At 42.6% G+C, this 27,063-nt stretch overlaps 2 protein-coding genes across 10 annotated transcripts in view; one reads left to right on the forward strand and one right to left on the reverse strand.

Moving 5' to 3' along the window:
* Window positions 1-25,800, reverse strand: LOC139410689 (G protein-coupled receptor kinase interacting ArfGAP 2a). 8 transcript variants are annotated; one of them, XM_071156089.1, is made up of 21 exons: window positions 25,572-25,800; window positions 16,120-16,253; window positions 15,879-15,991; window positions 15,528-15,633; window positions 15,350-15,436; window positions 14,892-15,022; window positions 14,642-14,736; window positions 14,420-14,465; window positions 13,753-13,804; window positions 13,543-13,615; window positions 13,169-13,266; window positions 12,765-12,876; window positions 12,484-12,623; window positions 12,212-12,361; window positions 9,398-9,670; window positions 5,937-6,023; window positions 2,394-2,476; window positions 1,991-2,182; window positions 1,496-1,621; window positions 533-596; window positions 1-352 (listed from the first exon to the last, which is right to left on the reverse strand). In XM_071156089.1, exons 1-21 carry the CDS (start codon window positions 25,621-25,623, stop codon window positions 140-142), a joined length of 2,427 nt encoding a protein of 808 aa, XP_071012190.1. In that variant the 5' UTR covers window positions 25,624-25,800; the 3' UTR covers window positions 1-139. The 8 variants fall into 8 exon arrangements, with proteins under 8 accessions (XP_071012190.1, XP_071012196.1, XP_071012191.1 ...); XM_071156095.1 differs by lacking the exon at window positions 9,398-9,670; XM_071156090.1 differs by lacking the exon at window positions 5,937-6,023.
* Window positions 25,717-27,063, forward strand: part of LOC139410690 (ankyrin repeat domain-containing protein 13A-like) — a 35,476-nt gene continuing 34,129 nt past the window's right edge. The window contains exon 1 of one of the 2 annotated variants that reach the window (XM_071156099.1): window positions 25,717-26,857. In XM_071156099.1, the coding sequence (XP_071012200.1) occupies window positions 26,759-26,857 (99 nt within the window). In that variant the 5' untranslated portion in view covers window positions 25,717-26,758. The remainder of the gene's footprint in view (window positions 26,858-27,063) is intronic. The other variant, XM_071156100.1, reaches the window with a different exon arrangement.

Consider the following 27,063-nt stretch of genomic DNA (forward strand, 5'->3'; position numbering starts at 1 on the left):
TACACATTAAAAACAGAAATAAATGTGTTTTTTTTATATATAGATTTTTTACAACAAAGTTAAAGGATGAACAATACGGAGACATTTCGGGCCTTCAGATATCTAAAAGGCCTGCGACAGGCGTCAGTGGTTATAATGGTCAGTTGCTGTTCTCCTTGGTGGTAATGGTGACAAGCTGCTTGGCCGCCTTGGCGATGTCATAGGCACACTGGATAACCTGCTGGGTGACCAGCTGCATGTCAGGCCCTGGACTTCCCTCTGGGGGCACTGCCTTCTGACACTCTCCCTGGAGCCGGAAGGCGCTGGACGTCAACAGGCGCAGGGGACCTCGCACTGTCTCCGAACGTGGTCTCTGAAAGGTGAGATGAGGTTACAGGGTTCATCACAACACACTATCAAACTTTATTTCTATACCACATTTATTAGAGGATGCAATTCAAATTGATAAACATAAAATACAAGGTGATGGGAAAAAGGGTTAAAAGGCCTTTGCGTGTGTGTGATGGTACCATGGACCGTTCAGTGAGCTTACCTTGGGAAAGAGGGCAGCCATTTCCGTCACAGCCACATGTATTCTTTCGGAGCAGGGTATAAAGCTTTAAGAGGAAAGCATCAGGAGGAGAGAGGTTAATAAGACATACTTTTAATGTAATCATTATTTCATGGAGAAAAAAAGAAAAAAAACTTATATTAAAATGTTTTGCAATCCCAAAACAACCATTTTCAAAACAAGACAGATCTGAGTTTTTAGTCTAGGTGAAGAGGCAAAACACAATTCAACACTCAGAGCTACATGCTGAAAAGCAAACTGCAGTCCATTCTTCGTGCTTGGCTAATCTATTATGCTATTCCAAATATTGCATTCTGACACGGTCAAACTGCAGCTGCCATAATTACCGTAGCCTGGGTGCCAATCAGTTTCTGCACTGAGGAGTTGGCAAGAGAGCAGAAACATATTGGTACCCAGGCTATAAATCATGGGTAATATAGACAGGAATTAGGGATTAGAGCTGATTATGTGTGATGAACTATCAGCTATGACAAAACAAGAAAATAAAAAATATAATTGCTCATTTGGACATTACACCATTCCCTAACATAAACACATATAGAAATAATCGTATAAAGTTGATTAGCCCTCTTATCTAATTTAGATGACTACTAAATATTCAACGGAATACCAACTAAACAAATCATTGGTACCTTGAATATCAAAAGTTTAGTTTTGAGGTAGTGGTGTTTGTACTGATGTTTGCAATGGAAGTAATGAAGAGAGTAGGTGAGTGAGTTCTTTAGGATCAACCTTACATACTAACGCCTAGCAGGCCACACATAGCAAAAGGAGGGAATCAGTCATCAGAATTGGGCAACCGAGCAGGGGTAGGCAAGACAGAGAAGGTGTGTAAGAGCGAGGGAAGGTGTGTAAGAGAAGGTGTGAGGGAGAGGGAGATGAGACACTGTGCCTAAGAAGCAGGGGCAGAGGCCAGTAAAGTACCAGGCGGCAGGATCGAGGGAGCGCAGGTTGAGGGGCTGCAGGGGAGAGGGGGCCTTCTCGGCCCAGGGCACCAGGCTGCTGAAACAGCCTAGACTGTGCCTGAGCCGGCGGACACCCTCACAAGGTCTGCTTACAGGAATAGAGGGGGAGAGACCAGAGGACCACAACACCCTCGAAATAATGACACGCGAGAGAGGACACGGAGAACACAGAAAAAGACAGAGGTGAAATCATAGAGGGAATAATAAAAACACTGAACTGAGAAGAACACACAAAATGCAGAGCTCCAGTAAACAAATCAGTGACAGTGGGGGAACTCAATCTAGGAAGTGGAGATACTTTGATGAATACACAATAGAGAATTGGTGAAGCTGTGATGAATTCTGTTAGACAGAAAAAAACTAGTTTTATCTCAATAGAGATAGTTACAACATAGGAGTTATATTTAATTTGTTTTTTTGATGTTGAGCTCATGACCTGCCACTTCTTCCTCACCTGTCGTGCTTGTTCTCCTGTGCAGCGCGGAGCAGATCCTGGATGTTCTTGGTGATCTGCTCTGTCTTGCGAATAACATCCTCGGTGCTGGGGAGCGCAGAGTCTGGCTCGGCTTCAAGATCATCCAGTTCAGGGATGGAGCTGCCCTCCCCAAGCCAGCCACTGCTCCTAAGCCTCCCCCTCCTGCCCACACTGCCAGGGGGGGAGAGACAGGGAAATTAAGGATGTTACTACAATCTCTGCACCCTTACATCCAGACCTAACTTTCACCACCTGATGTGTAACACTGGAAGCAGTGGCAACTTTGAAGGGCCGATTTCAAATCTGACAGTGTGCCTTTGCTTTGTGTGGCTTGTATCAGTGAATTCGCTGTCCGTGCACACAGAAGTGTGTGTGTTCCTACCCTGAGTCCTCCAACTCAGAGTCATTGGTTGTGTTGTCATAGTCACCGTCTGACATGCTGCTCTGTTTCTCCATCTTAGAGGCCTAACATGAGAGGGAGAGAAAGGAGAGTAAAACAAATTGTCACTGTGACAAATACCAATGAAAATGCAAGCAAGAAATGCCAATGCATCATACAAAATAGTTTCTAGTGGTATAGCACAAACCATTACATCATACCTAGGCCTAAACGTAAATAGAAACTTGGACAGAAATTTTCTTAAACAGTTTCACTAACAACTTACAGTATAGTATGTATGGCAGTGACAAATTGAATGAACTAAAACCATGGGAAAGAAACACAAAGACGACAATGCATAAAACAAGTCAACATCGAAAGCAAAACAGAGAAGCCTTTTGAATTTCATTGCCAGGGTTAGTAAAAAGAGGTTATCCGGGGTTCAAAACTGTTTTAGTTTTTTTGCCCTCAATATGAAACCTATCCAAATTGGTAACATTTGCAAATTCAATGTCGATAGGCTACTGTAATAGAAACCACACTGGTTGATTGATTGGTACCATGCCAAGTTGGGATGCTAGGCTTGTCCAATGTCAATGAAAACCTTTGAACTCCTGCTAGTAAAAGACGGAGACTCGTAGACAATATTAAAACTAACAAAGTAATAGCCTAAACCATGGCAGGGAATGAAGGGCCAAATGTAGTCCAGGAAAAGCTTCAAACACTGCCATGCTGGCTGCACCCTTTTTAAAATGCACACTCCAAGACAGATGAAGTCAGGGAATGACTGGATATCTATCAGACAAACAACCTCCAATGAATTACATCAGAACCATGATCCATTCTTTTCCAGAGCTCCGATCCAAGACTTTCATTCAGAGTCATAACTTTCATGACATCATGGAATCAAGGTTCTGATTAATTTGGGTCAAAAGCTTAAAAGCTGCACTGCGTCATCGACTGAGGCGATGCTGATGGAGGTGCTGGATAACAAATGTATCTGACCATTTAAAGTTAACTGTGCTCAATACTCTATACTACGTGCTCCATCCAGCCTGTAAGCATTGTGTGCTGCGTCACAAGACTGGTGGATAATAGCTTTACTCTAGTATCAGATTGGAAGCTTGGGCGCACAGCACTGACCCTGCACTGTCGCGTCCTTGCACATTCCTCGCTCTTTCAGCAGAGAAGATAAACTATGTAGAAGCAGTGAGTTTCAAAGAAAAGAGCAGAGACAAACACCCAAAGGGGGACACAGGCCACATACAATAGTTACATACCCTTTCCAGCCTAGCCCAATAGACCCGATCAAAAAACATCCTCTTCCTGTCTGCAGGGCAAGATGCCACAGCCCACACAAACACAATACAGCAAACTGCTGAAAGTGGGGTTAGCTTGTACAAGTGTTTTGTCAATTTCTTTACCACTGGGTTTGAAGTTTTGCACATTGGTCAGTCAAAGGCCCTGTCCAGAAATAACCCCTAGCCCTTATGCACTTGTGGAGATCTGAGAGCTTCCCCTTGCCCACTGATAGGTTAGATATAATTGTTAATATATTGCTTAAACCACCAGATCTCCACAAGTGTCTAGGGGGTAGGGGCTAAGGGCTGTTTGCTTCTGAACAGGTCCCACCTCTTGGTGCGGGACAGACTCCTGGATAACCGGTGAGTTTAGATGTTACTAGAGGCGAGGGAGGGCATGCTGGATGACGTTTACTGGGCAACGGCCATGTGCTGGTTAGAGGGAGAAAAGAGGTCATCAAGTTTAAAAGTATTGCAAAATTTTAGCTTGGAATGTGGAAGGAATTTGCATTAGGAATGAGGAATTTGGGAAAATGGGAAAATTCTCAATAGGCTGACTTCAACTGGCAACTGGTCTCACGGAGGGTAGGCAAACCTTTGCATTGAGATGGGTGTGTGATCTTGGCGCATAGTGCTGCTTCATTGAAAACACTAGCTGATTGTAACAGGCATGATGAGGACAATGATCGTGGAGATGTATGGGTAGTTGTGGTGGAGATTATATATACACACACACACAAAAGTATGTGGACACCCCTTCAAATTAGTGATTTCTGATATTTCAGCCACACCGGTTGCTGACAGGTACATTCAAAATTGAGCACACAGCCACATTATCTCCATAGACAAAAAAATTGGCAGTACAATGGCCTTACTGAAGAGCTCAGTGACTTCAACGTGGTACAGTCATAGGATGCTACATTTCCAACAAATCAGTTAGTCAAATTTCTGCCCTGCGAGAGCTGTCCTGGTCAACTGTATGGGCTGTTATTGTGAAGTGGAAATGTTTAGAAGCAACAACGGCTCAGACGGAAAGTGGTAGGCCACACAAGCTAACAGAATGGGAACGCAGAGTCCTGAAGCTCGTAAAAACCATGTGTCTTCGGTTGCAACACTCACTACCGAGTTCCAAACTGCCTCTGGAAGCAAAGTCAGCTGTTTGTCGGGAGCTTCACAAAATGGGTTTTCATGGCCGAGCAGACCCACACAAGCCTAAGATCACCATGCACAACGCCAAGCGTTGGCTGAAATGGTGTAAAGCCTGACGCCATTGGACTCTGGAGCAGTGGAAACGCGTTCAGTGATGAATCACGCTTCACCATCTGGCAGTCCAACGGACGAATCTGGGTTTAGCGGATGCCAGGAGAACGCTACTTGCCTAATGCATAGTGCCAACTGTAAAGTGGAGGAGGAATAATGGAATGGGGATATTTTTCATGGTTCAGGCTAGGCCCCTTAGTTCCAGTGAAGGGAAATCTTAAAGCTACAGCATACAATGACATTCTAGACGATTCTGTGCTTCCAACTTTGTGGCAACAGTTTGGAGAAGGCCCTTTCCTGTTCCAGCGTGCACAAAGCGAGGTTCATATAGAAATGGTTTGTCGAGATTGGTGTGGAAGAACTTGACTGGCCTGCATAGAACCCTGACCTCCACCCCATCGAACACCTTTGGGATGAATTGGAACGCTGACTGCGAGAAAGACCTAATCGCCCAACATCAGTTCCCGACCTCACTAATGCTCGTGGCTGAAGGGAAGCAAGTCCCCACAGCAATGTTCCAACATCTAGTGGAAAGCCTTCACAGAAGAGTGGAGGCTGTTATAGCAGCAAACGGGGGACCAACTCCATATTAATGCCCATGATTTTGGAATGAGATGTTCGACAAGCAGCATGTCCACATACTTTTGGTCATGTAGTGTGGTGGTTGAGATACTTCACACAAGCTCTGTGAAGCACAAGAAGTAAGAATGCTCTGACTTCTGCGGTGGCGGGCATCGTAGACGTCACCAGGACCCTGAAAGCCAGGTCCTGGTGACGTCCCTGGAGACCTATATGGGTGGTGGTGGTGCTAGAGATATGTATGAGTGGTGAAACGAAGGGAGCCCATGGGGTGGTGGCTTGGCTCATGCAACAGGACAGGTAGGGAGGAAGCAGCATTTGAAGGACAAAAGGAGGGAGGGAGGAGAAGGGCTCCCAATGGATTTGCTGTGTCAAGAGGCATGGACCAAGTGAGGAGGTACTTAACCCTTTGAGCACTTTCGTCCCGTGACCAGGACAGGGTGGATGGGAAGGAGGGGAGGGATGAAGAGGTCACAAAAGCACCCCTTCCCATCTAGAAAGGGGTTCAAATTATATGTAAAAATGTAAATAAAATTAAAATAAGAATTGTTAGTGCTCCCATGAACAAAGACTTCATGCAAGTAACAGTGTTTGGGAGTACTAAAATACATTTTTAATAAAAACAATCTTTAAGAAACCAAAATCAAAGTAAGAATGAAGAAAACCATAAAATGTGATGATAAATGAGACTGTATGACAAGAAATTTGACTTGAATAACTGCATTACAATCATTGCCATGTTGGATCTGGGAATACTGGACCTCATCCCATACCTAGAACATTTTAAACATCTAGACAATGAACATATTCTACCTTTGATACTGCATAGTACAAGATTGTTTCATAGCAATATTGAAAGGGGCATTCCGGGATTCGAAAAACAACAAGGCAGTCACTCCACCACTTGTTTTTGTAAACACCTGAGTGGTGGGGCTAGATAAATGCAACCATTAGAAAATCCATAGGACAGAAGGAAAGACCATCAATGAGGTAAAAAGTATAGTTTTAACCATGTTCTGCAGCTACAGGCTACAGCAGGGGTATTCAAATCTTACCCTACGAAGTCCGGAGTACTGCTGGTTTTCTGTTCTACCTAAACATTAAAATTGCACCCACCAGGTGTCCCAGGTCTAAATCAGTCCCTGATTACAAGGGATGAATGGAAAAAAGCAGTGGAACTGGCTTCGAGGGGTAGATTTATAATTACATTGTTCACAAACAATGGAGGAAAGCAAACTTATATTTTGGGTTCTGATAGAGTAGGACACTAAAATTTGCTCCTACAGACAGTGAGTCACGTGGCTGTGGCTCGCTATATAAAGCAGGCAGACCGGCATCAACACTTTCAATTACTATTCGATTGAATGTTAGAATGACAAAAACGAGTGACCTAAGCGACCGAGCGTGATATGATCGTCGGTGCCAGACGCGCCGGATTTGGTTTCTCATAAACAGCCGTCCTCCTGAGCTTGTTATGCACAACAGTGTCTAGGGTTTACAGAGAATGGTGCAACAAATAAAAAACATCCAGTCAGCGGCAGTCCTGTGGGCGAAAACAGCTCGTTGATGAGATCGAAAGGAGAATGGCAAGAACCAGGCGGGCCACAAACCGACAAATAACCGCGCAGTACAACAGTTGTGTGCAGAAACGGCATCTCAGAACGCACAACTCGTCGATCCTTGTCACGGATGGGCTATTGCATCAGACGACCACACCGGGTTCCACACCTATCAGCTAAAAACAAGAAAAAGCAGCTCCAGTGGGCAAGCGATCACCAACACCAGACAATTGAGGAGTGGAAAAACATTGCCTGGAACATAACAGTGAGTTCGGTTTAGTCTGCACTGTCTGCACAGTCCTCTGACCTCTACCCAATAGAGCATCTTTAGGATGAGATGGAACAGGCTGTTCACAGCATGAATGTACCACCGTCCAATCTGCAGCAACTGCATGATGCCATCACGTCAGCATGGACCAACATCCCTGTGGAACGTTCCAGACACCTTGTAGAATGCCCCAAAGAATTCAGTCTGTTCTGGAGGCAAAGGGGGGTTTGACCTGGTACTAGATGGGTGTACCTAAAATAATCCAGTGAGTGGAGATGTACCAATCCCGGAATGCCTCTCGAAATACCAGAACAGTTTAGTTCAATTACAAAAACACCAAATTCCTTTTGTTTAAAAATGAATTTATACACACCAGGATTTAGAACCATAAATTAATGTTAGTTCAAGGGTTCAAACTTTTTTTTGCCCGCCGACCCCATTTCAGTATAAATAAAGTGATGTAACCAACAGCCAATGTGAATTTTATTTATTTATTGGGGGTATGACAATCTATTGCAAATCAGTCTGACACTGTTTTTGACAGTATCTCAAGCTGAAGGTTTGAAGAGACTGAAATGCATCAGAAAGGTAGTTCAGAAGATCATAATGATTTTTTATGGTCTTCTGTGTAGAAAAGAACACCATCATTGATGACGTTCTTCTCCCCCCTTCTGTTCTAGTGCTTGGTCTTGTGCACTTGTTTTAATAAAGGTTGTGGGCATTGTAGAGGGAAACAGAAGACATGAGTTTTATCTTTCAGTGACAGGGTCATAATATATTGTAGCTTAAACAGTTCAAACGGTAGAGCCATATTTGTAGGCAGAAAACAAAAACCGCTCTGTTTATTACAACCACATCTAGCGACTACTGGAGGTTATTGACGTAAACCCGGTTCTATCAACCAAGCGTGAGTTTCTCTCACGACCCCATTTCCAAATCACCACATGAGGTCGCGAGCCTAGTTTGGGAAATTCTGTGTTAGTTTGTCATGGAGAAATAAAAATTTAAAAAACTCTGAACATTTTTTATGGGATGTTAATGTTTAATGCTTATTTGAAATGACATACAAACCTTCCAAATATTTCAGATTGAAATTAAAATAACAAGTGTGATTCTGACATCTTTCATTTTGTCTGAGACAACGTTTGAACAGAGAGTACTCCAAGGGCCCTGTTCAAATACCTTAAAATGCACCCATCACAGATCTAACACACTAAGATTTCTGAAAGCAATTGAGTGGAAATGTTTTCACATATCTACGCACCTATAGATCTGTGATTATCTTAAAGGGATAGTTCACCCAAATTACAAAATGATACATTAGTTTCCTTACCCTTTAAGCAGTCTATGGACAAGGTATGACAGCAATCCATGCTTTGTTTTGATTTGTTATGGTACCAATATCAGCATTTTTTTTTGCACCATGTTCAAATCTATGCGCTTCACAATCAATGAGATTATTTCGGATGATACAGATGTTAATATCGGTACCATGACTTGAATAGGATTTGTGCCACAAATGCTAACACATTAGCATTTGGAAACAGTGCCAGGGAAACTAAACCAAAGCATGGATTGCTGTCATACATTGTCCATAGACTGCTTATAGGGTAAGAAAACCAATATGTAATTTGGTGAACTATCCCTTTAAGGAAGGGAGAAGATGGATGCATTCTAAAAGGTCTTGGAACACAGCCCAGGAAACACTGTGGAAACCAACAGCCCAGAGAATAATCCAATGAGACTGCAGGCATTCAGAGCAGACAGAGTTGAGACTAGCTGCTTGTGACCTGTGTGCTTGACATTGTATTGGCTGATTATCACTATCAGGTTCAAGATGCCAAATAACAGCTACCAGCAAACACTACAGTACACCAAAGAAAAACAGAAAAATAAATTAAAAGCAGAAAGGAAAACGGAAGATATAAAAAAATGTTTAAAAAGGCTGCAGGAAAAGAGAATGAGAAAAATGGTTGAGGAGACTACAAGAAGATGGAAGAGCGAATGGCAAAGGAGGCTGGCTGCGGGATATTTACTTACATGAGGTGGGAGGAAGGGTTGCAGGGTGGGGATACCCTCCTCTGGGTAGGGGGTCTCCCCCTTGGGGAGGTAGGGCTTCAGGCCCGAGCCAGTCTCATAAATAGACATGGACATGGGCCGGCTGGCCCGCGCTGACTGCCGGCGCTTCATGGCCGAGGGGCTGGAGGAAGGAGGGTCAGTGTACTCTGACCCACTGCTGATGGGGACCTGATAGATATGGGTGGTTGGGCCCTGTCGCCTGAGAGACGTGTTCTCGCTTTGCAGAGAATGCAGCTGGAAGAGACGGGTCAGCAAATACACTAAAAGGGCGCTTTTCTTATCAGCAAGCAAGGTGTTTAAGTTTTCTAGCTTTAACGCATGCTTTATTCTCCACGGGGAGAATCCTAACTTTCACTTAAGTTGAATTTCACTTGCCATGAATTGATGTCAATGGGAGACTAAGTGAAAGTTAAGATTTGCCCCCATTTCTCTACTTCTAAATGGTTGATTTCCGGTGTTGGGAACCGTCAGCATCAATCTGTACTAAGCTAAGTCCAATGTTATAGGCTACTACTTATGTCTTTATAACATGCTAATTAACATAGTTAATCTTCTTGTTAATAATGTCCCCCCCTGGTGTTACTCATGCTAGGCATTCGAAAAACTCCACTCAAATCACAGCAAGAGGTAAGAGAAAGCAGAAAGGGCACCATGCAAGCCAGGCAGTTCAGATAGCTCCCGTCTCTGTCTGAGATGATTGACAGATAAGATATGAGTACCAGGGACAAAAATTGTGTGCCAGGGATGCCCAGACAGTGGCAGAGAGGCATCCAGAAAATACAAAGACCCTGTTAGATCTTGATAGTCAAAGAGATATGACCCCATCAGTGTTCTCCATCTTGTGCAATTGCATTATCTGGTTCATAGAGTTGGAAAGAGGGCACACCCCCACTTTTCCATTATTGCTCCTGTGACAGCACGAGGAGCATTACTGACTGGTTGATTCTGAATGGTCAGATAGCTAGCAACAATGACAAGAATTTGACTTGTGGGGAAACGTAGGTGTCTCATTTCAGCTTGTATCTGGTTAGTGATACCATGTCTTGCTTTTAGGTGTTTTGACTGATATCATGGCTATGCGAATATGGATAGAATTTGCTAGCTAGCTAACCAACAACTGTAACAATGTATTTGCGAGACAACAAGTGCTCATGGTGCAAATGTATTTATGTTTTCAATAAACATTTGGAGACTAAATGTAGTTTACATGTTGTCAACAGTCTAAGCCAACCCCATCTGTTTTGCCGCATAGTTGCACACGCATGGGTATTGTTGCTAAACAACTGCCACCTGCCGTGCTGGAATGTTTTCTCAGGAGTAAAATGAATTGGCTGATCCCTCCTACTGACCTGGATGGAATTCTGTGATCCAATTGAACCCATAGGAAGTCCCACCCAGTTGACTAGTTTAAAACAGTGTAAGACCTCAATGACGCTGCACATTCCAAAACAGGCTTTTGCAAGTGCGCACTCTATCCAACTCTATGGTCTGGTTGAAATCTAATGCAGGGTGAAGTGTGCCATTTCATTCATAGAGGGCAAGGGGGAAGTTCTCTGACAGCTAAGACAGAGTATCCTATCAGTTAAAACAATGCCAGCCCACATAGCTAAATCACATACTGTACACGTCCACCACTGAGGAATCCCAGTTTGGCTTGTACCGTTTGTCCCATAGAACAATAGTATTCACGACCCAGGGCAAAGTGGTTCAAAGCCACGATCCGGAGCCTGTATGGCTGCTGTGGCTACAAAAACAGCTATTCAAAACAGCTTGTAAAGGCATTCCCCATATTTCTATGGTTTCTCAAATCGGTCCTTTTAAAGGCCGTTTGTCACACCATCTACGCTTTTTAGGTCGACAGGCAGCTGTTGATTGGAGGAAATTATAGTTTGGTCTATTCCAAATCAAGTGGTGGGACTGCTGTTGAGCTGAAACAAACTCCGGATTGTGGGATTTAGTATGATACATTATTGGGGTCATAGAGGTAGGGAAGACTCCAGGTTAGAGCAAAACATTCTGTTAACACCCACTATGGAGCTGAACTCTGGAAGTGACTGTACTCCTGGGCTGTAAATAATATTTACCACAACAGAGGAACAATGGGACCTTTTCGTTTGACAAGGTAAATGTGGCACCTGTATAAAGGTAAGACCGGTGTGATCTCACACCTTCAAGTGGACAATTCTGATGAGTGAATTTTTTTTTTTTTAAGTGTAAAAACAAAAACCCTTATTAAAAATGACCGATGCTATGCTTGCTATGTTAGTCACTGTGGGAACGACAAGGGGATGGAAACTCACAGTGCGAGTGATGTCATGCTGATTACTTGAGCATGCCTGTTAGTCATACCATATGAATTAACATGGGTTTTACTGTATCATACACTGTATTCAGGGGAGGAGGGATATGGTTTTCCACAATGCAGTGGCGCAAGAATGCATCTCTTTAACACAAGTAAAAAATAAAAAATAAAAATAATAATAATAAGTCAAGCTATAGAAGCCATTGTCTGAACATGGACTGAAACATGCTGTCCCAAACGGTGGATCAAGAGGGAGAGTCTTGCCTTGCAGGAGAACCTCCCCAGCAGTCTGGTGGTTACTGGTTAGGACCCTCATAAGAAGAGTGGGGAGGTTACTGCATGGGGGAGGGACCAGAGCTCGGCTGACCAACAACAGTGCCACCCCGAGTCCAGCCCTCCATCTCATCGACCAAGAGGCGGACGGACCGGTGGTGTTAGTGATCTGATTGGTGGATCTCTGCAGTGGGTGGTACCTTTTTCTGCATCAGTCGCAGTTCGCCGCTTAAGTTGCTGTTGACCTTCATCAGCTGCTTGATCTTGGCCTCCGAGGCAGACAGGGCGTGCTTCACCTCCAGGAACTCCTGCACCGTGACAGGTCCGTCTGACAGGTCCGAGTCCAGACTCTGTAGAGGAAAAAGTCAGCGATTGAAAAGCCAGACTGCAGATGCTCAATTTCAGTATTACATACAGTCCTGTACTTGAAATCCTTTACTTGGTTTGCGTGCTACTCCATCGCGTTAGTTACCTTGGTCCGGTCCTTGCCCGAGGGTGGCTCCTGATCCGTGTCCTCGTCAGAGGCCACACTGTCGTAGTCCGGCTGGTCATTGTCCAGACCCTCACTGCCGCGCCGGATGCTCACGCTTTTTAGGATAAGTTCAACGTTTTCTGTAACCACAAAGCAGCAAATGAGAAAATAAATAAATGGGGCACCTTTCTCATTTCGTCGAAATAACCATTTTGATTGCATGCGTGTGAACTATGTGCGTGTGAGAGAGGTAGTAGATCCATTATTGTCCAGTACTCTACCTTTGGGACTCGTCGTAGAGTTTCCCAGCTGTCGACGCTTCGCGTCACTTAATATGTCGATGACAAGTGTTGCAAATTCATGTGCATTGAATCTCGCAAGTTTTTGCCGTCCCTGGAGAAAGAAATATTATACATAATGTATCCTTTCCTATTGCATCTGATGACATTTCCTGATTTATTTATTTACTTACTTACTTGTTTGACATCTTACTGCATTGTTAGGACCTGGTAATATAAGCATTTTTCTGCACCCACTATAACGTCTGCTAAACGGTGTACGCGAACAATAAACTTTCATTTGAAACTGAGAGAACCGGTCATATTTAAAGGGAGGGAGAAAAACAGAGGGGAGAATATACAGTTGAAACAAAAGTATCTATATCCACAGTATGCAGCAGGCTTGCCTGGTTTCGTGTTGATGAGTACTCTGGGTTCACAGGAAGGAAAGGCACCACGGTGGTGTCTGTCACCAGCGTGCTGTGGTTCTGTGTCGCCAGCCATACTGTGCAGAACATGGGGGTGTTGCATCAAGGCCATGTTTATTAGGAAACATAAACAGAACTAAACTTTAACTAATACACTTTTTGCAACAGGAAACAAAAAATGCCTGTTTCTTATTGGATAAGTCAAGGTAGTCCCTCCCAGTTTCAGTCGGTTTTCTTCAGTTTGTTGCCTAATGAACACCATCAAGATGTTTAACTGGACATGGTGGACTAAATGCTAAGAAACATGCACTGATGTTACTCCACATCACTGTCGGTCCCTCAGTGTGTCTTACCTGCATCCGTCTCCCGTCTGTCCACCTCGTCATACACGTCCATCGCCAGCTCCTCAAACAAATGATTACTGAGCTGAAATGAAATTTGTGATATGTGAGAAATCAAACCAGAACTAGTTCTATGATATGCTTTGGTTACATTATATGCGTCTCTATGCATTATGTACTGTATGATATTACAATCAAAACCTGAATGACTAGAACACTTACAGACTGGAGTTTCTTCTTGGCTGCCTTTGCCAGTTCTGATAAATCTAAACTGCTATAGATGGAAAAAAATACATCTGCTTAGCCTCTGATTTAGAATGGGAGGGAAAATGGTCAAATCGCATTATGATCAAATACTTACATGTTCCTTATCCATCAAAAGAGAGCAATACAAAAAGAGAACATGCTTCATTTGAGTTCAAATACCAGAACTATGCTATAATAAGACCAGAAATGTCAGATTTTTCTCAGATATGCATTATTATAACAATGATTTTGTTGTTTTAACTATGAAACAACTGTTTTGGCCTATTTCCTGTCATGCTTGTTACAAAAAGCCACAGAACATGTCCTGGCAGGCCCAAGAGTTGGATTGCACGGTCAAAGAAACAGCTCATGGTTTCTTAATTATATATATATATATATATATATATATATATATATATATATATATATATATATATATATATATATATATATATTTTATCTAAGAATGATCCCCATAAAGTGATATATTTCATTAGTCTGGTCCCAGATCTGTTTAAGCTTTTTTGACAAATCCTCTGGTTGTCATTTGGCATGACAACAAACATAGGGGTTGGCTATACAGCACAAACAGTCTGGGACCAGAATAGTATATTATGCATTGACCTACACAATGCTTCCTTACCTGTCGGCCATCTGTGGGACGATGAAGTGTTGGCCATTTTTATGATCTGAAAGCAAGCACGGACATAATATGGATTGTTGTGATTTGAACTCATGGGAGTTACCGTATGTGATGTTGAGTAACCCCCGAAACTAGGCTGCAAACATTGAGTGTGTGTTGATAAAAATGGACACACAAGGCTTGCACCCTAGCTTGAGAAGGCGAAGGACTCTCGTCACTTACCAGGCTTTCTTCCACAGAGATAGAAAGCCAGTCTGTCGGTAAGTTCATACTGAATCTCCACCAGCCTATCAGCCAGGTCATGGTAGCCAGCTTGCCTGAGAAACACACGAGAGAAACCAGTTATGCCTCTTCTTACCCATAACAGCCAGCCTGGTAGCAAAGCCACACTCTTATTTATGACTTGGGATAAAAATAAGTTTAATATTCTGAATGGTGAACTATCCCTTTAAAAGGCTGGATGCTGCAGTACCTTGCATAGTCAATGGGAGTCTTGGCGCTGGTGTCGGGGGCGCCGGGGTCGGCCCCGTAGACTGTCAGCAGCTCGGCCTGAAACACCTGGCCTGCCTTGGCAGCCACATGCAGCGGCGTATTCCCTTTTTCCTGAAGGAAAGGTAAGACACCACCCATACGTGAACAATTACAACTAGGAAGAAAGAAAGACTTCAACACATAGATAGGGTGTGAGAAAGGGTAAGGGTCTGTTCACACTGCTTGCGGCATAAACACTACGCCACAAAAGGCTAAACCTATGAAAATAATTCCTTTTTGGAATGTTTTTTTTCCACAAGCAGTGTTCTATTAAGTTGCTCTTGTACCTGTGAGCAAAACAGTAATACTGGTAGTAAAAATTTAATATTAACATGCTGTTAAGGATATGTTTAGAAGCTGGATAGGGGAGAAATGAGATGAGTGATCATAGAGTCTTACTGGGTGAAAGAAGTTGGCCTGGGCTCCCAGAGAGAGTAACCTCAAACATGTCTCCAGGTTACCAGTTCGGACACTGGAGTGAAGTTGCTGAGAGAAAATAAAATCAACATCTATTAGTAAAATATTGCTCATTCAAGCCAAATAAACCTTCATTAGCACAGAGTGGCCGAGATCTCACCTTGCTTAAGTCCTTGGCAGTGAAGCTGTCGTCATCTCGACAAGGCATCCGGTGGACAAAAGCCAGCATTTGGTATTTGGCCTTTATGAACTCTGTCTTATTTGGGCTATGGGAATGACAAAAAGAAGAGGGGGTAAACAGCAGAGAAATGGAGTAAAGAGCCTCGTGGGAGGATATCCAGCACTTCAATTTCAAGCAACACTCACTCTTAAGTTCCCAATACCCTTGTCACGCTTTAGCTCAGTAGTGTGAAAAGGGTACTAGTGCAACTGGGCCAAATGTCCCTCCTTCACTTGTGAATAAGTGTACACTCCTGGCTCACTAAGCAGCCATCAAACACTCATGACTCACTGTACTTTGTCCTGAGGGTTGGCCTTGCGTTTCCCACTCATCACAGACGCTGGGTCCAGTAGAGAGTGTTCCCATATCGAATTTGCACTGTTGTTGTATAACATCTGAACCATCTGATTAAAAGACAAAGATATGATCAATTAAACTAAACATACCAACAGCCTGTTCTATCACAAAAGCAGAAAAGGGGATAGCTTTGACCACAGTAAAGGGGTGTGTGTGTGTGGGGGGGGGGTCTTACCTGTAGCTGTGTAGGAGCCCATGGTGTGTGAGTCAGGTGACGCACTTGGGAGCTGTGTCTGCCCAGACTCCGATGAACACTACAGCACTCGTCGCAGATCAACACGCCCCTGTTCACAGAAGCCCAACGAGGCTCTAAGCATAAAGGAAACAAATACATACCTACAGTAAATACATACATACAGTGGGGAGAACAAGTATTTGATAACCTGCAAAATCGGCAGTGTTTCCTACTTACAAAGCATGTAGAGGTCTGTAATTTTTATCATAGGTACACTTCAACTGTGAGAGACGGAATCTAAAGCAAAAACCCAGAAAATCACATTGTATGATTTTAAGTAATTAATTTGCATTTTATTGGATGACATAAGTATTTGATCACCTACCAACCAGTAAGAATTCCAGCTCTCACAGACCTGTTAGTTTTTCTTTAAGAAGCGCTCCTGTTCTCCACTCATTACCTGTATTAATTGCACCTGTCCACACATTCAATCAAACAGACTCCAACCTCTCCACAATGGCCAAGACCAGAGGGCTGTGTAAGAACATCAGGGATAAAATTGTAGACCTGCACAAGGCTGGGATGGGCTACAGGACAATAGGCAAGCAGCTTGGTGAGAAGGCAACAACTGTTTGCACAATTATTAGAAAATTGCTGAAGTTCAAGATGACGGTCAATCACCCTCGGTCTGGGGCTCCATGCAAGATCTCACCTCGTGGGGCATCAATGATCATGAGGAAGGTGAGGGATCAGCCCAGAACTACACGGCAGGACCTGGTCAATGACCTGAAGAGAGCTGGGACCACAGTCTCAAAGAAAACCATTAGTAACACACTACGCCGTCATGGATTAAAATCCTGCAGTGCACGCAAGGTCCCCCTGCTCAAACCAGCGCATGTCCAGGCCCGTCTGAAGTTTGCCAATGACCATCTGGATGATCCAGAGGAGGAATGGGAGAAGGTCATGTGGTCTGATGAGACAAAAATAGAGCTTTTTGGTCTAAACTCCACTCGCCGTGTTTGGAGGAAGAAGAAGGATGAGTACAACCCCAAGAACACAATCCCAACCGTGAAGCATGGAGGTGGAAACATCATTCTTTTGGGATGCTTTTCTGCAAAGAGGACAGGATGACTGCACCATATTGAGGGGAGGATGGATGGGGCCATGTATCGCCAGATCTTGGCCAACAACCTCTTTCCCTCAGTAAGAGCATTGAAGATGGGTCGTGGCTGGGTCTTCCAGCATGACAACGACCCGAAACACACAGCCAGGGCAACTAAGGAGTGGCTCCGTAAGAAGCATCTCAAGGTCCTGGAGTGGCCTAGCCAGTCTCCAGACCTGAACCCAATAGAACATCTTTGGAGGGAGCTGAAAGTCCGTATTGCCCAGCAACAGCCCCGAAACCTGAAGGATCTGGAGAAGGTCTGTATGGAGGAGTGGGCCAAAATCCCTGCTGCAGTGTGTGCAAACCTGGTCAAGAACTACAGGAAATGTATGATCTCTGTAATTGCAAACAAAGGTTTCTGTACCAAATATTACATTTGTTTTTCTGATGTATCAAATACTTATGTCATGCAATAAAATGCAAATTAATTACTTAAAAATCATACAATGTGATTTTCTGGATTTTTGATTAAGTCTCTCACAGTTGAAGTGTACCTATGATAAAAATTACAAACCTCTAGATGCTTTGTAAGTAGGAAAACCTGCAAAATAGACAGTGTATCAAATACTTGTTCTCCCCACTGTATATACATACATACATACATACATACATACATACATACACACACACACATCTGAATATTTCACCAACTCAATTGCAAAGCCTCATTTGGCTTTTGTTCATTCATTTGTAGTTGAATACACTGAGAAGGACCTGTGGGTGAAAATGCACTGACACAGTGCTTGTCTGATTCTCATCCTAGCCTACAGCTTAATGATCACTCATTACAACTGCCACTTTTCATATCATCTAGAGGCTACATCAGCAGTCACTGTTTGAAATCAATCAAGCCAACACTTACACGGCTTTCCTTGGTTACTGGCACCTTCCTCATGACTGGGCTTTTCCATTGCTCCCCTCACATTCATTATTCAAATCTCTGGCATGCTGCCTTTGGCAGCCAGGCCACTTCACTTCTCACTCAGCTGCAAACTCACTCTGGCCCCAGCCTCTCCATTCTCGTGGCATCCCAGTTGGGCTACACTGACAAGACAGCCGGCCCAGATACACCCTTGGAATCTATATGCCTGAACTGATCCTGCCTGAACGGATCCTGCCTGTAGATAAAGGAAACCCTATTGAGGCTAACATGGAGACAACTTCAGGGCACATTATTCTGATAGCACTAACTTCTATTGACATACTTTTTTCAAAGCTGTCACATAATTACAATGCAAGTCATATAAGAAATAGCAAATAGCTCCTACAGGCTAAACTGTCCGTTTAGGTAGTGAAGTCATGCAGAGCGCAAAGTGGAAGTTGAACCACACATGTCCTCTTTCACTAGCTAACGTCCGTCTAAACAGCCACAAAATATGTGCACATTACAGGATTGTGCACTCCACCGAGCAACATCTTGGGATGGTAGTCTCATTCTAGGCTCATGATGGGGGTGAGCATGAGAGATTCATCATAGATCACGCAGACCTTCAAAGAGAACCGCTAACTGCAGAGAGAACTGAAACTTATTTGAACTTGCACACCGTGCTGCTGGTAAAGTAACAGCAAACACCCAGAGAGAGGAAGGGACAGGCCTTCTGAGACAGACTGTATACAAACCATGGAGCAAGACATCACTCACTTTCAGTCTCATCAAAACACAACAACGGCAGTATTAAGGGATGTTAGATTTCTGTATTTTCAGCAGCAGTCTCTTCCCTAGTTTAATTTCAAGGTGTGATGCAAATGACTCCAAAACATAGGCTAATCTGGACCCACTTTGTCAATTGAAACCAACAGGCCAGCTCTTAAGGCAGGGGGCAACAGATGTACCATGAGGACTGCCTTAATGCCCCTGACCTGAATTCTCCTCACCATGTGACCCAATAAGCACAAGGAGAGAAGTGATCAAGTGATCTGCTGATCATTATTTCCAGTCAGAGAATGCTCTGTTTTCAACAACTGAGCCCTGGAGTCAGAACTAAGTAGGCTAGGCTGTTCTCTTCTAAACCCCCGTTTATAATGTTTGAGTTGGTTGAGACTTGAGTAGATGTTCACGCCCCCTGGGTAACTTGCTCTTTCACTTCAAAATAGATATATACAGAACCTTCAGTCAAGAATTCTGTCGAGTACTGCAATGAATGTCTAAATACAGTATCGGTGTCGACAGTGTGTTAGCTTAAACACTATGTGGCATTTCATTGAGATGCATGCTGCTAGCTCATGTTACTGACCAACTTACAATTACTCACTATTGGACGGGAGCGTCATAACATCTAAAATGACTACATTTCACTGACAAACTTACCAACATATAGGTTAACTAACAAACAAAATTGCAACTCATCAAAGAAGCAAATTGCAAAACTGGTCGACTGGGTGACTGCCACTCTGAAATGATGAGTGGCAGTGGGGTTGTCACGTCTCTCTGGCGACAGCTGAAATGTGTGTTGCGGCTGCAGACCAGTCAGGCTCCTGCACCTGGTGTACCGTTCTGCGTCTCTTCCTCTTCCTGCCCAGTGAGATCTGGGTGCTGAGAAGCCCACCCTTTCGTCAACAAGTGTAAAGTGCTGCTAAATTAAAACGCACGTCTGTACCCGCTAAAAATATTCAGACCCCAACAACAACTGGTAACAGCCCCACAGAGGGGCAGTCCAGGCCAACTGGTGTCAGGAGGGAGGGACATTGACACATTTTTAGTAGGACTGTCAGGGAGTGGGATATAGGAAAATGCCGAAATGGATATAATGAAGTACAATGAGTGGTAAGATACATTGGGTATGGGCTAGCCTACTCCAGAATGGCTCTAGGCTACTACAGGGCAATTCCACGATAAGAGAATGATACTTAGACTCCGATTTGTCACTTTAAAATGTGTGTCAAACAAAAATCAATGATTGCAAAGTTAAACAAACCGTACAACTTTCCACATGCACAACTTTGAACAATTTCAACTGAACATTTTACAAAAACAGATTTCCTTGAAGAATAGTGTAGGTACACGGTCTCAGCATAATTCTGTTACTGTAGAATTGCCCTACAGCTTAACCATCGTTCCCAAGTTTAATTGCTAGAGTGCCGGCTGGAGGACGAGATTACATACAGCTAGGCCTACTTATTGTCACAATAAATTAGGCTAGGCCTATTTACTAAGTAGGCTTTTCAATATTATTCTAACCAAGCAGCATTCTTCTTTTAACTTGGCACATCAACAACTGACAAAATGACAATAGAAAGCCCCATCTACCACTATTTGTTTGAGAAACATTTCAGGAAAAAGTGCACATGCTTTAAGCATAAACAGATTTAAAACTCTGTGAGAGAGTCTAATGTGTACTATGTACTGATAGAAGAACTTAAAATCAGCAGTGGAGGAAGAGGCACAATAAAGATGTGGAACATTTTATACAAAATCAAATACAAGAGCAACAATTCTCACTGCATCCTCAGCAACTAGTCAATTCAGTCAACATCCTGTTTTTCTTCCTATGTTAATTGGACAACATCATTCCAGTACGAAATGGACTAAACATTATCCAAAACGGCCCCTCACGACGCAGCACTGAAGCCATTAGACTCTCTCACAGAGAAACAGCATGGTACATGTTTTCTACCCATTTTGGATGAGCTCTAAGGGTGTTTTCACATATAGTCCTCCAAAATAACAGATCTCAGTCCTCTTTAAAAGAGAACTGGAGTAAAAAAAAAAAAAAGAAGCAAAAATAACTTAGTTATCGTTGTATTCACACTGTCCATGCCATTGAATGAGGACTCAACTCTTCTGCCAGTTCACTTCACCCATTTTGTGGTCTCAGTCCTCTTTGCATTCACATTGCTACATTCAGAAAGGAACCAAGATCATTTTACAACATTCACTCAATGCACTCTGGGTTTTCACAAACTGCAGGACAAGCCATTCCATCAGAACATGTTATCGGACATCTAGACACCTACTTACATTTTGGAAGTTAATAGATTGCATTTGGTTAAAATCTGACATAATATTTGTAATCAGAAGATACCAATAATATTTACATTTTGATAGTAACAAAATAAAATAGGCCTATCAGAAGAATTACTGCAGAATAAATAATGCTGTAATTGAAAATTGTACACCCAATGTAGACTACTGCCCCTAAAATAGAATTCAGCTAGAATTGATTTTGTACCCAATGTTATGATTCTCACCAAATATGTTGTCGTCCTCACACTATTCAAACCCCACAATCCAATAAACAATTTATGAAGCTCTCTTAGCCGATAGAACAAATATTGAAAACAATTCATCTGAACTGAAAACACTACAAATATTTTTTTTTATTTCTGTGCATCCAAAAATGGCACACATTTTTTTTCCACGAACCTGCACATCTTCTCTCGTTTGAGGAACCAATGTGAGGGGTTATGGCAGGGGAAACGATGTTGCATTGGGGAGCGGTGTGTTCACATTGCCCTAAAAAAGGAAACCGGACCACTAAATTCAAGCGAACTAAACTCAGACCACCTCTCAAGATGGTCTCAGTTCAGTTTGCTTTGTGGCCTCTTTTGAGGGATCTGAGTTCCTTTAGAGTGCTCACACACTGCACAGAAAATTAATAGAACTGCACTGAGTTCACAAAAATTATCTGAAAGGGACCAAGTGTGAAAGCACCCTAAATTGTTAGGATATTGTAATTATTCTATAAGATAACAATGTATGGTATTTGTAATGGATTGTTTTGTTTACTAACCACTGATAAAGAGAGCCTCTGAGTGAAGTGACAACACCATCAATCTTCATTTTTAAAATAAAAATGTCACCTTTATTTATCTAGGCAAGCCAGTTAAGAACAAATTCATATTTACAATGACGGCATACATCGGCCAAAACCTGACGATGCTGGGCCAACTGTGCGCCGCCCTATGGGACTCACAAACACAGCAGGTTGTTATACAACCTTGTAATCTCAGGTTGACAGTTGGTTCATTTCCCCCAAAATGAACAGCAGAGATTGTAACTATAGGACCCAACCAGTTCAGATGTGGAAGAAGCGCGCACCTGGTCTGATCTTCTACTCATCATCATGAGTTTTGACAACTTAAAAAGGTACTCAGCAATATGAAACAGAAAATAAACAGCATAGTGTGTCAACTTCCACAACTGAGTTGAAGCTCAACTTCTCCTCTGTGTTGGTCCCGTGGCTACCACGCTGTAACAGCACATGTGTGAGTGAAGTCTTGCATCTCGCTCAGCTCAATAACTGCAGTGCTGCTTGTGACAACATCCTTTTGTGGAGTCTACCTTTAAGTTGTCAAAACTCATTCCGGAAAGGCAATAAAAACAGAAGCGCCTCTATCCAGGGTTTCCCTAACTCGGTCCTGCCCCCCCCCCCATATTTTTTTCCCCCCTAGTACTACACAGCTGATTAAAATACTCAAAGCTTGATGAGTTGGTTATTTGAATTAGCTCTGTAGTGGTATGGCAAAAACCAAAATGTGTACGGGGGGGCCCAGGACAGAGTTTGGGGAACCCTACCCTAGGGTAGTGGAATCTAAAACCATGAGCACAGGGAAATCTTATCCTTTGTCATGAATCTTCAGAAATCTGCAGCCAGCCAGACACAGGAAGACGATCAACACTAAACACCCACAGTCAGTGGTGTATTCATTATGTGAAACACAAACAGAAAATGCTTGCAGCAAAAACTAGTTTCTATTGGTCAGATTCATAAAGGTCCTTCCCCGTTTGGTTCCTAGAGTAAACAGTTTCGGTATTTTGCAATACACGAAACATTTTGCAACGGAATCCACGTAATGAATAAACCCCTGGTGTGCAAAAAAGGCCATGGTGAACACAACTACACCACATTGTAACAGTATATTCTGATATGTGATAGTAGAGACACTTGTTGTGTGTGTATGCCATGTCATACACTTACAGCTGAAGTCGGAAGTTTACATACACCTTAGCCAAATACATTTAAACTCAGTTCATTACAATTCCTGACATTTAAGCCAAGTCAAAATTCCCTGTCTTAGGTCAGTTAGGATCACCACTTTATTAAGACTGAAATGTCAGAATAATAGTAGAGAGAATGATTTATTTCAGCTTTTTTTTTTTTTAAGAACAAATTCTTATTATCAATGATGGCCTAGGAACAGTGGGTTAACTGCCTGTTCAAGGGCAGAACGACAGATTTGTACCTTGTCAGCTCGGGGATTTAAACTTGCAACCTTCCGGTTACTAGTCCAACGCTCTAACCACTAGGCTACCTCTTTCATCATATTCCCAGAGGGTCAGAAGTTTACATTGCCTTTAAATGGTTTAACTTGGGTCAAAGGTTTCAGGTAGCCTTCCACAAGCTTCCCTCAGTAAGTTGGGTGAATTTTGGCCCATTCCTTACACAGAGCTGGTGTAACTGAGTCAGGCTTGTAGGCCTCCTTGCTCGCACACGCTTCTTCAGTTCGGCCCACACATATTCTAAAGAATTGAGGTCAGGGCTTTGTGATGGCCACTCCAATACCTTGACTTTGTTGTCCTTAAGCCATTTTGCCACAACTTTGGAAGTATGCTTGGGGTCATTGTCCATTTGGAAGACCCATTTGCGACCAAGCTTTAACTTCCTGACTGATGTTCTGCGATGTAGCTTCAATACATCTACATAATTTTCCTACGTCATGATGCCATCTATTTTGTGAAGTGCACCATTCCCTCCTGCAGCAAAGCACCCCCACAACATGATGCTGCCACCCCTGTGCTTCACGGTCGGGATGGTGTTCTTCGGCTTGCAAGCCTCCCCCTTTTTCCTCCAAACATAAAGATGGTCATTATGGCCAAACAGTTCTATTTTTGTTTCATCACACCAGAGGACATTTCCCCCAAAATTACAATCTTTGTCCTCATGTGTAGTTGCAAACCGTAGTCCGGCTTTTTTATGGCAGTTTTGGAGCAGTGGCTTCTTCTGTGCTGAGCGGCCTTTCAGGTTGTCGACAAAGGACTTGTTTTACTGTGGATGTAGATACTTTTGTACCCGTTTCCTCCAACATCTTCACAAGGTCCTTTGCTGTCGTTTTTGGATTGATTTGCACTTTCCCCACCAAACTATGTTAATCTCTAGGAGACAGAACGCGTCTCCATCCTGAGCGGTATGACGACTGCGTGGCCCCATGGTGTTTATACTTGCGTACTATTGTTTGTACAGATGAACGTGGTATCTTCAGGCGTTTGGAAATTGCTCCCATGGATGAACCAAACGTCTGGAGGTCTACATTTTTGGAGGTCTGGAGGTCTTGGCTGATTTCTTTTGATTTTCTCATGATGTCAAGCAAAGAGGCACTGAGTTTGAAGGTAGGCCTTGAAATACATCCACAGGTATACCTCTAAATGACTCAAATTATGTCAATTAGCCTATCAGAAGCTTCCAAAGCCATGACATCATTTTCTGAAATGTTCCAAGCTGTTTAAAGGCACAGTCAATTTAGTGTATGTAAACTTCTGACCCACTGGAATTGTGACACAGCGAATTATAAGTGAAATAATCTGTCTGTAAACAATAGTTGAAAAATTATTTGTGTCATGCTCAAGGTAGATGTCCTAACAAACTTGCCAAATCTATAGTTTGTTAACAAAGACATTTGTAGAGTGGTTCTAAAACGAGTTTTAATGACGCCAACCTAAGTGTATGTAAACTTCCAACTTAAACTGTACCTTGGCAGATTATCAAAAAAAAGAGGGGTATATTCAAATTTACACAGACTAAAGAGACAATGGTCTGTGAGACACTTAAAACTTCAACTGATAATCACATCAAATACATTGTTATTGCAGCAACACTTTGATAGGAAATCCTCTTTGAAATGATTATGCCTGTAAAATAAATAAAAAAACATTGCATTGGAATAACCACACCATGATGACATCATGCAAAAACTAGCATGACTCATGCACGGACTCAGGAGATGGCTCTGTGCATTATTGTACATCCAATGAACCAGCAATAACTACATGTTACACTGTAGTTGACAACGTTGGCTACATAGGGGAAGACACTGCTTGTAACAAAACTGAAGGCCACAGCTGCCAACAACTCAACTGTCCTAGATACCTAGTTTATCTAACCTAATATCACGCTTAATTTGAGCTCATATACGTGCTAGCTACATAAACCAACAAATCAGTCTATGTAACTAGTTATAGCGAAATCTATTAGCCATATTAATACTTGACAGGTATTCTGCCTGGATTATGTATGGTTTGGCTAACCACAGCTAGCTACTCACATTTGATCAGTAACGTTAAGTGACTTACCTGGCACACTGCAATCCGCGCATAGCTCACTATTCCTTGATCGTTTAGACATCCTTGCAGAGATACAAATGTCAATGAAATCAGTGAGTCTGTTTATTTACTCATTTAAAAAAAAATACAGATCAGTTTGGCAAGGAGCAAATAGGAAGTACAAAGAAGATCTGGTTCCTCTATTTAGTTTCTTGCTCCAACAACGCTACCGTACCACTAAATGAATTATGTTAGCAGCTTGCACACAACAAGCAGCTGCGATTGTCACGACGGAAACTCTCTTGCCACTAGTCTGTAACAGCCAGAGAGGTAGAGGCGAGATGCTCTTTGCGTTAGCCGAGCCAGCTCGTCAAAGTCACTCTGGAATTACGAAATATATCCAACGTGGACAGCAGCAATACACTACGTAAAAATTATGTCTAATTCGGTGGCTGACAGAACGCAAACCGCTAGTGGATGGTGTAGCTACGGGGTGAACTACCTGTACATAATGTAAAATGGTCAGCCAAACGTCTAGCTAGCTACTGACATCACTTTAATTAAACAAATTGAGCAAACTAGCCAGCCGTCTGCCAGATATGTGCGCTAGCTACACTGAGCTATAATAAGAAGGCTAACGAGTTGTTGTTGCGTGAAAGGGATGTGACGTCTATGGTAAACGAGATTGGGGGTATTGTGTAATTCATTTGCAGTTTAATTACGCAACATGCCATATTAAAGCATATATATTTACCATACTAAATCAAATTATATTTACGAAAAATTATTTGGCACAAATGAGTAACGACCTGCTTGCCCTGGCCATAGCGTAAATGGTTACATCCTTGTTTGGAACAATCCATTTTTCATTTTTTTTATTAGTAAATATTGAACTTAACTTTTTTTTATTTCAGAAATATATACCTGTACTTATATGTATTCTGAAAAATAGTTAAATATTGGTATTTATCCTCTGCCAAAATTGGTTTGTAGAACAAAGTTTATTTCAAACACCCCTATCACAATAGTCTCAACTTGACACTTCCTTGTTTTTCGAAAGTTTTATTTTGTAGAAGTTGGCTAGCAAAATTTGACATGAATCCTGACGGAATATGGAGATGACTTGATTCATATTTCTTCAACTTGAACGTTTAGCTTAGGTTGTCCATGGCTGTAAATATACGCTAGCTACATTTAGAAGTTCGAAGTAGGGGAAGATGTTATCCGCGGTCAACGAAGATTTTAGGATGAAGTTTCCACTACATTCATTGGTCTGGGAAAATGATTACAGGAATTTGGAAAACGAGTCAACAAAGGTATGTCAACATATGGACACTGAGCTAGCTACAACTACTCACATTTTTCTAGCTACATCTCTATCTGCTTCAAAATGGCTGAAACCAGCGTTAGCTACTTGGCTAACTTCTTGCTAGTTACCGGCGTTAGCTGCCTGGCCTGACATGCATAACCATACAATTTGACTGGTCTAATTCCAATTATATCCGTTCACAGATTGCCATGT

Source organism: Oncorhynchus clarkii, chromosome 6, assembly GCF_045791955.1.
Source record: "Oncorhynchus clarkii lewisi isolate Uvic-CL-2024 chromosome 6, UVic_Ocla_1.0, whole genome shotgun sequence".
Lineage (NCBI taxonomy): Eukaryota > Metazoa > Chordata > Actinopteri > Salmoniformes > Salmonidae > Oncorhynchus > Oncorhynchus clarkii.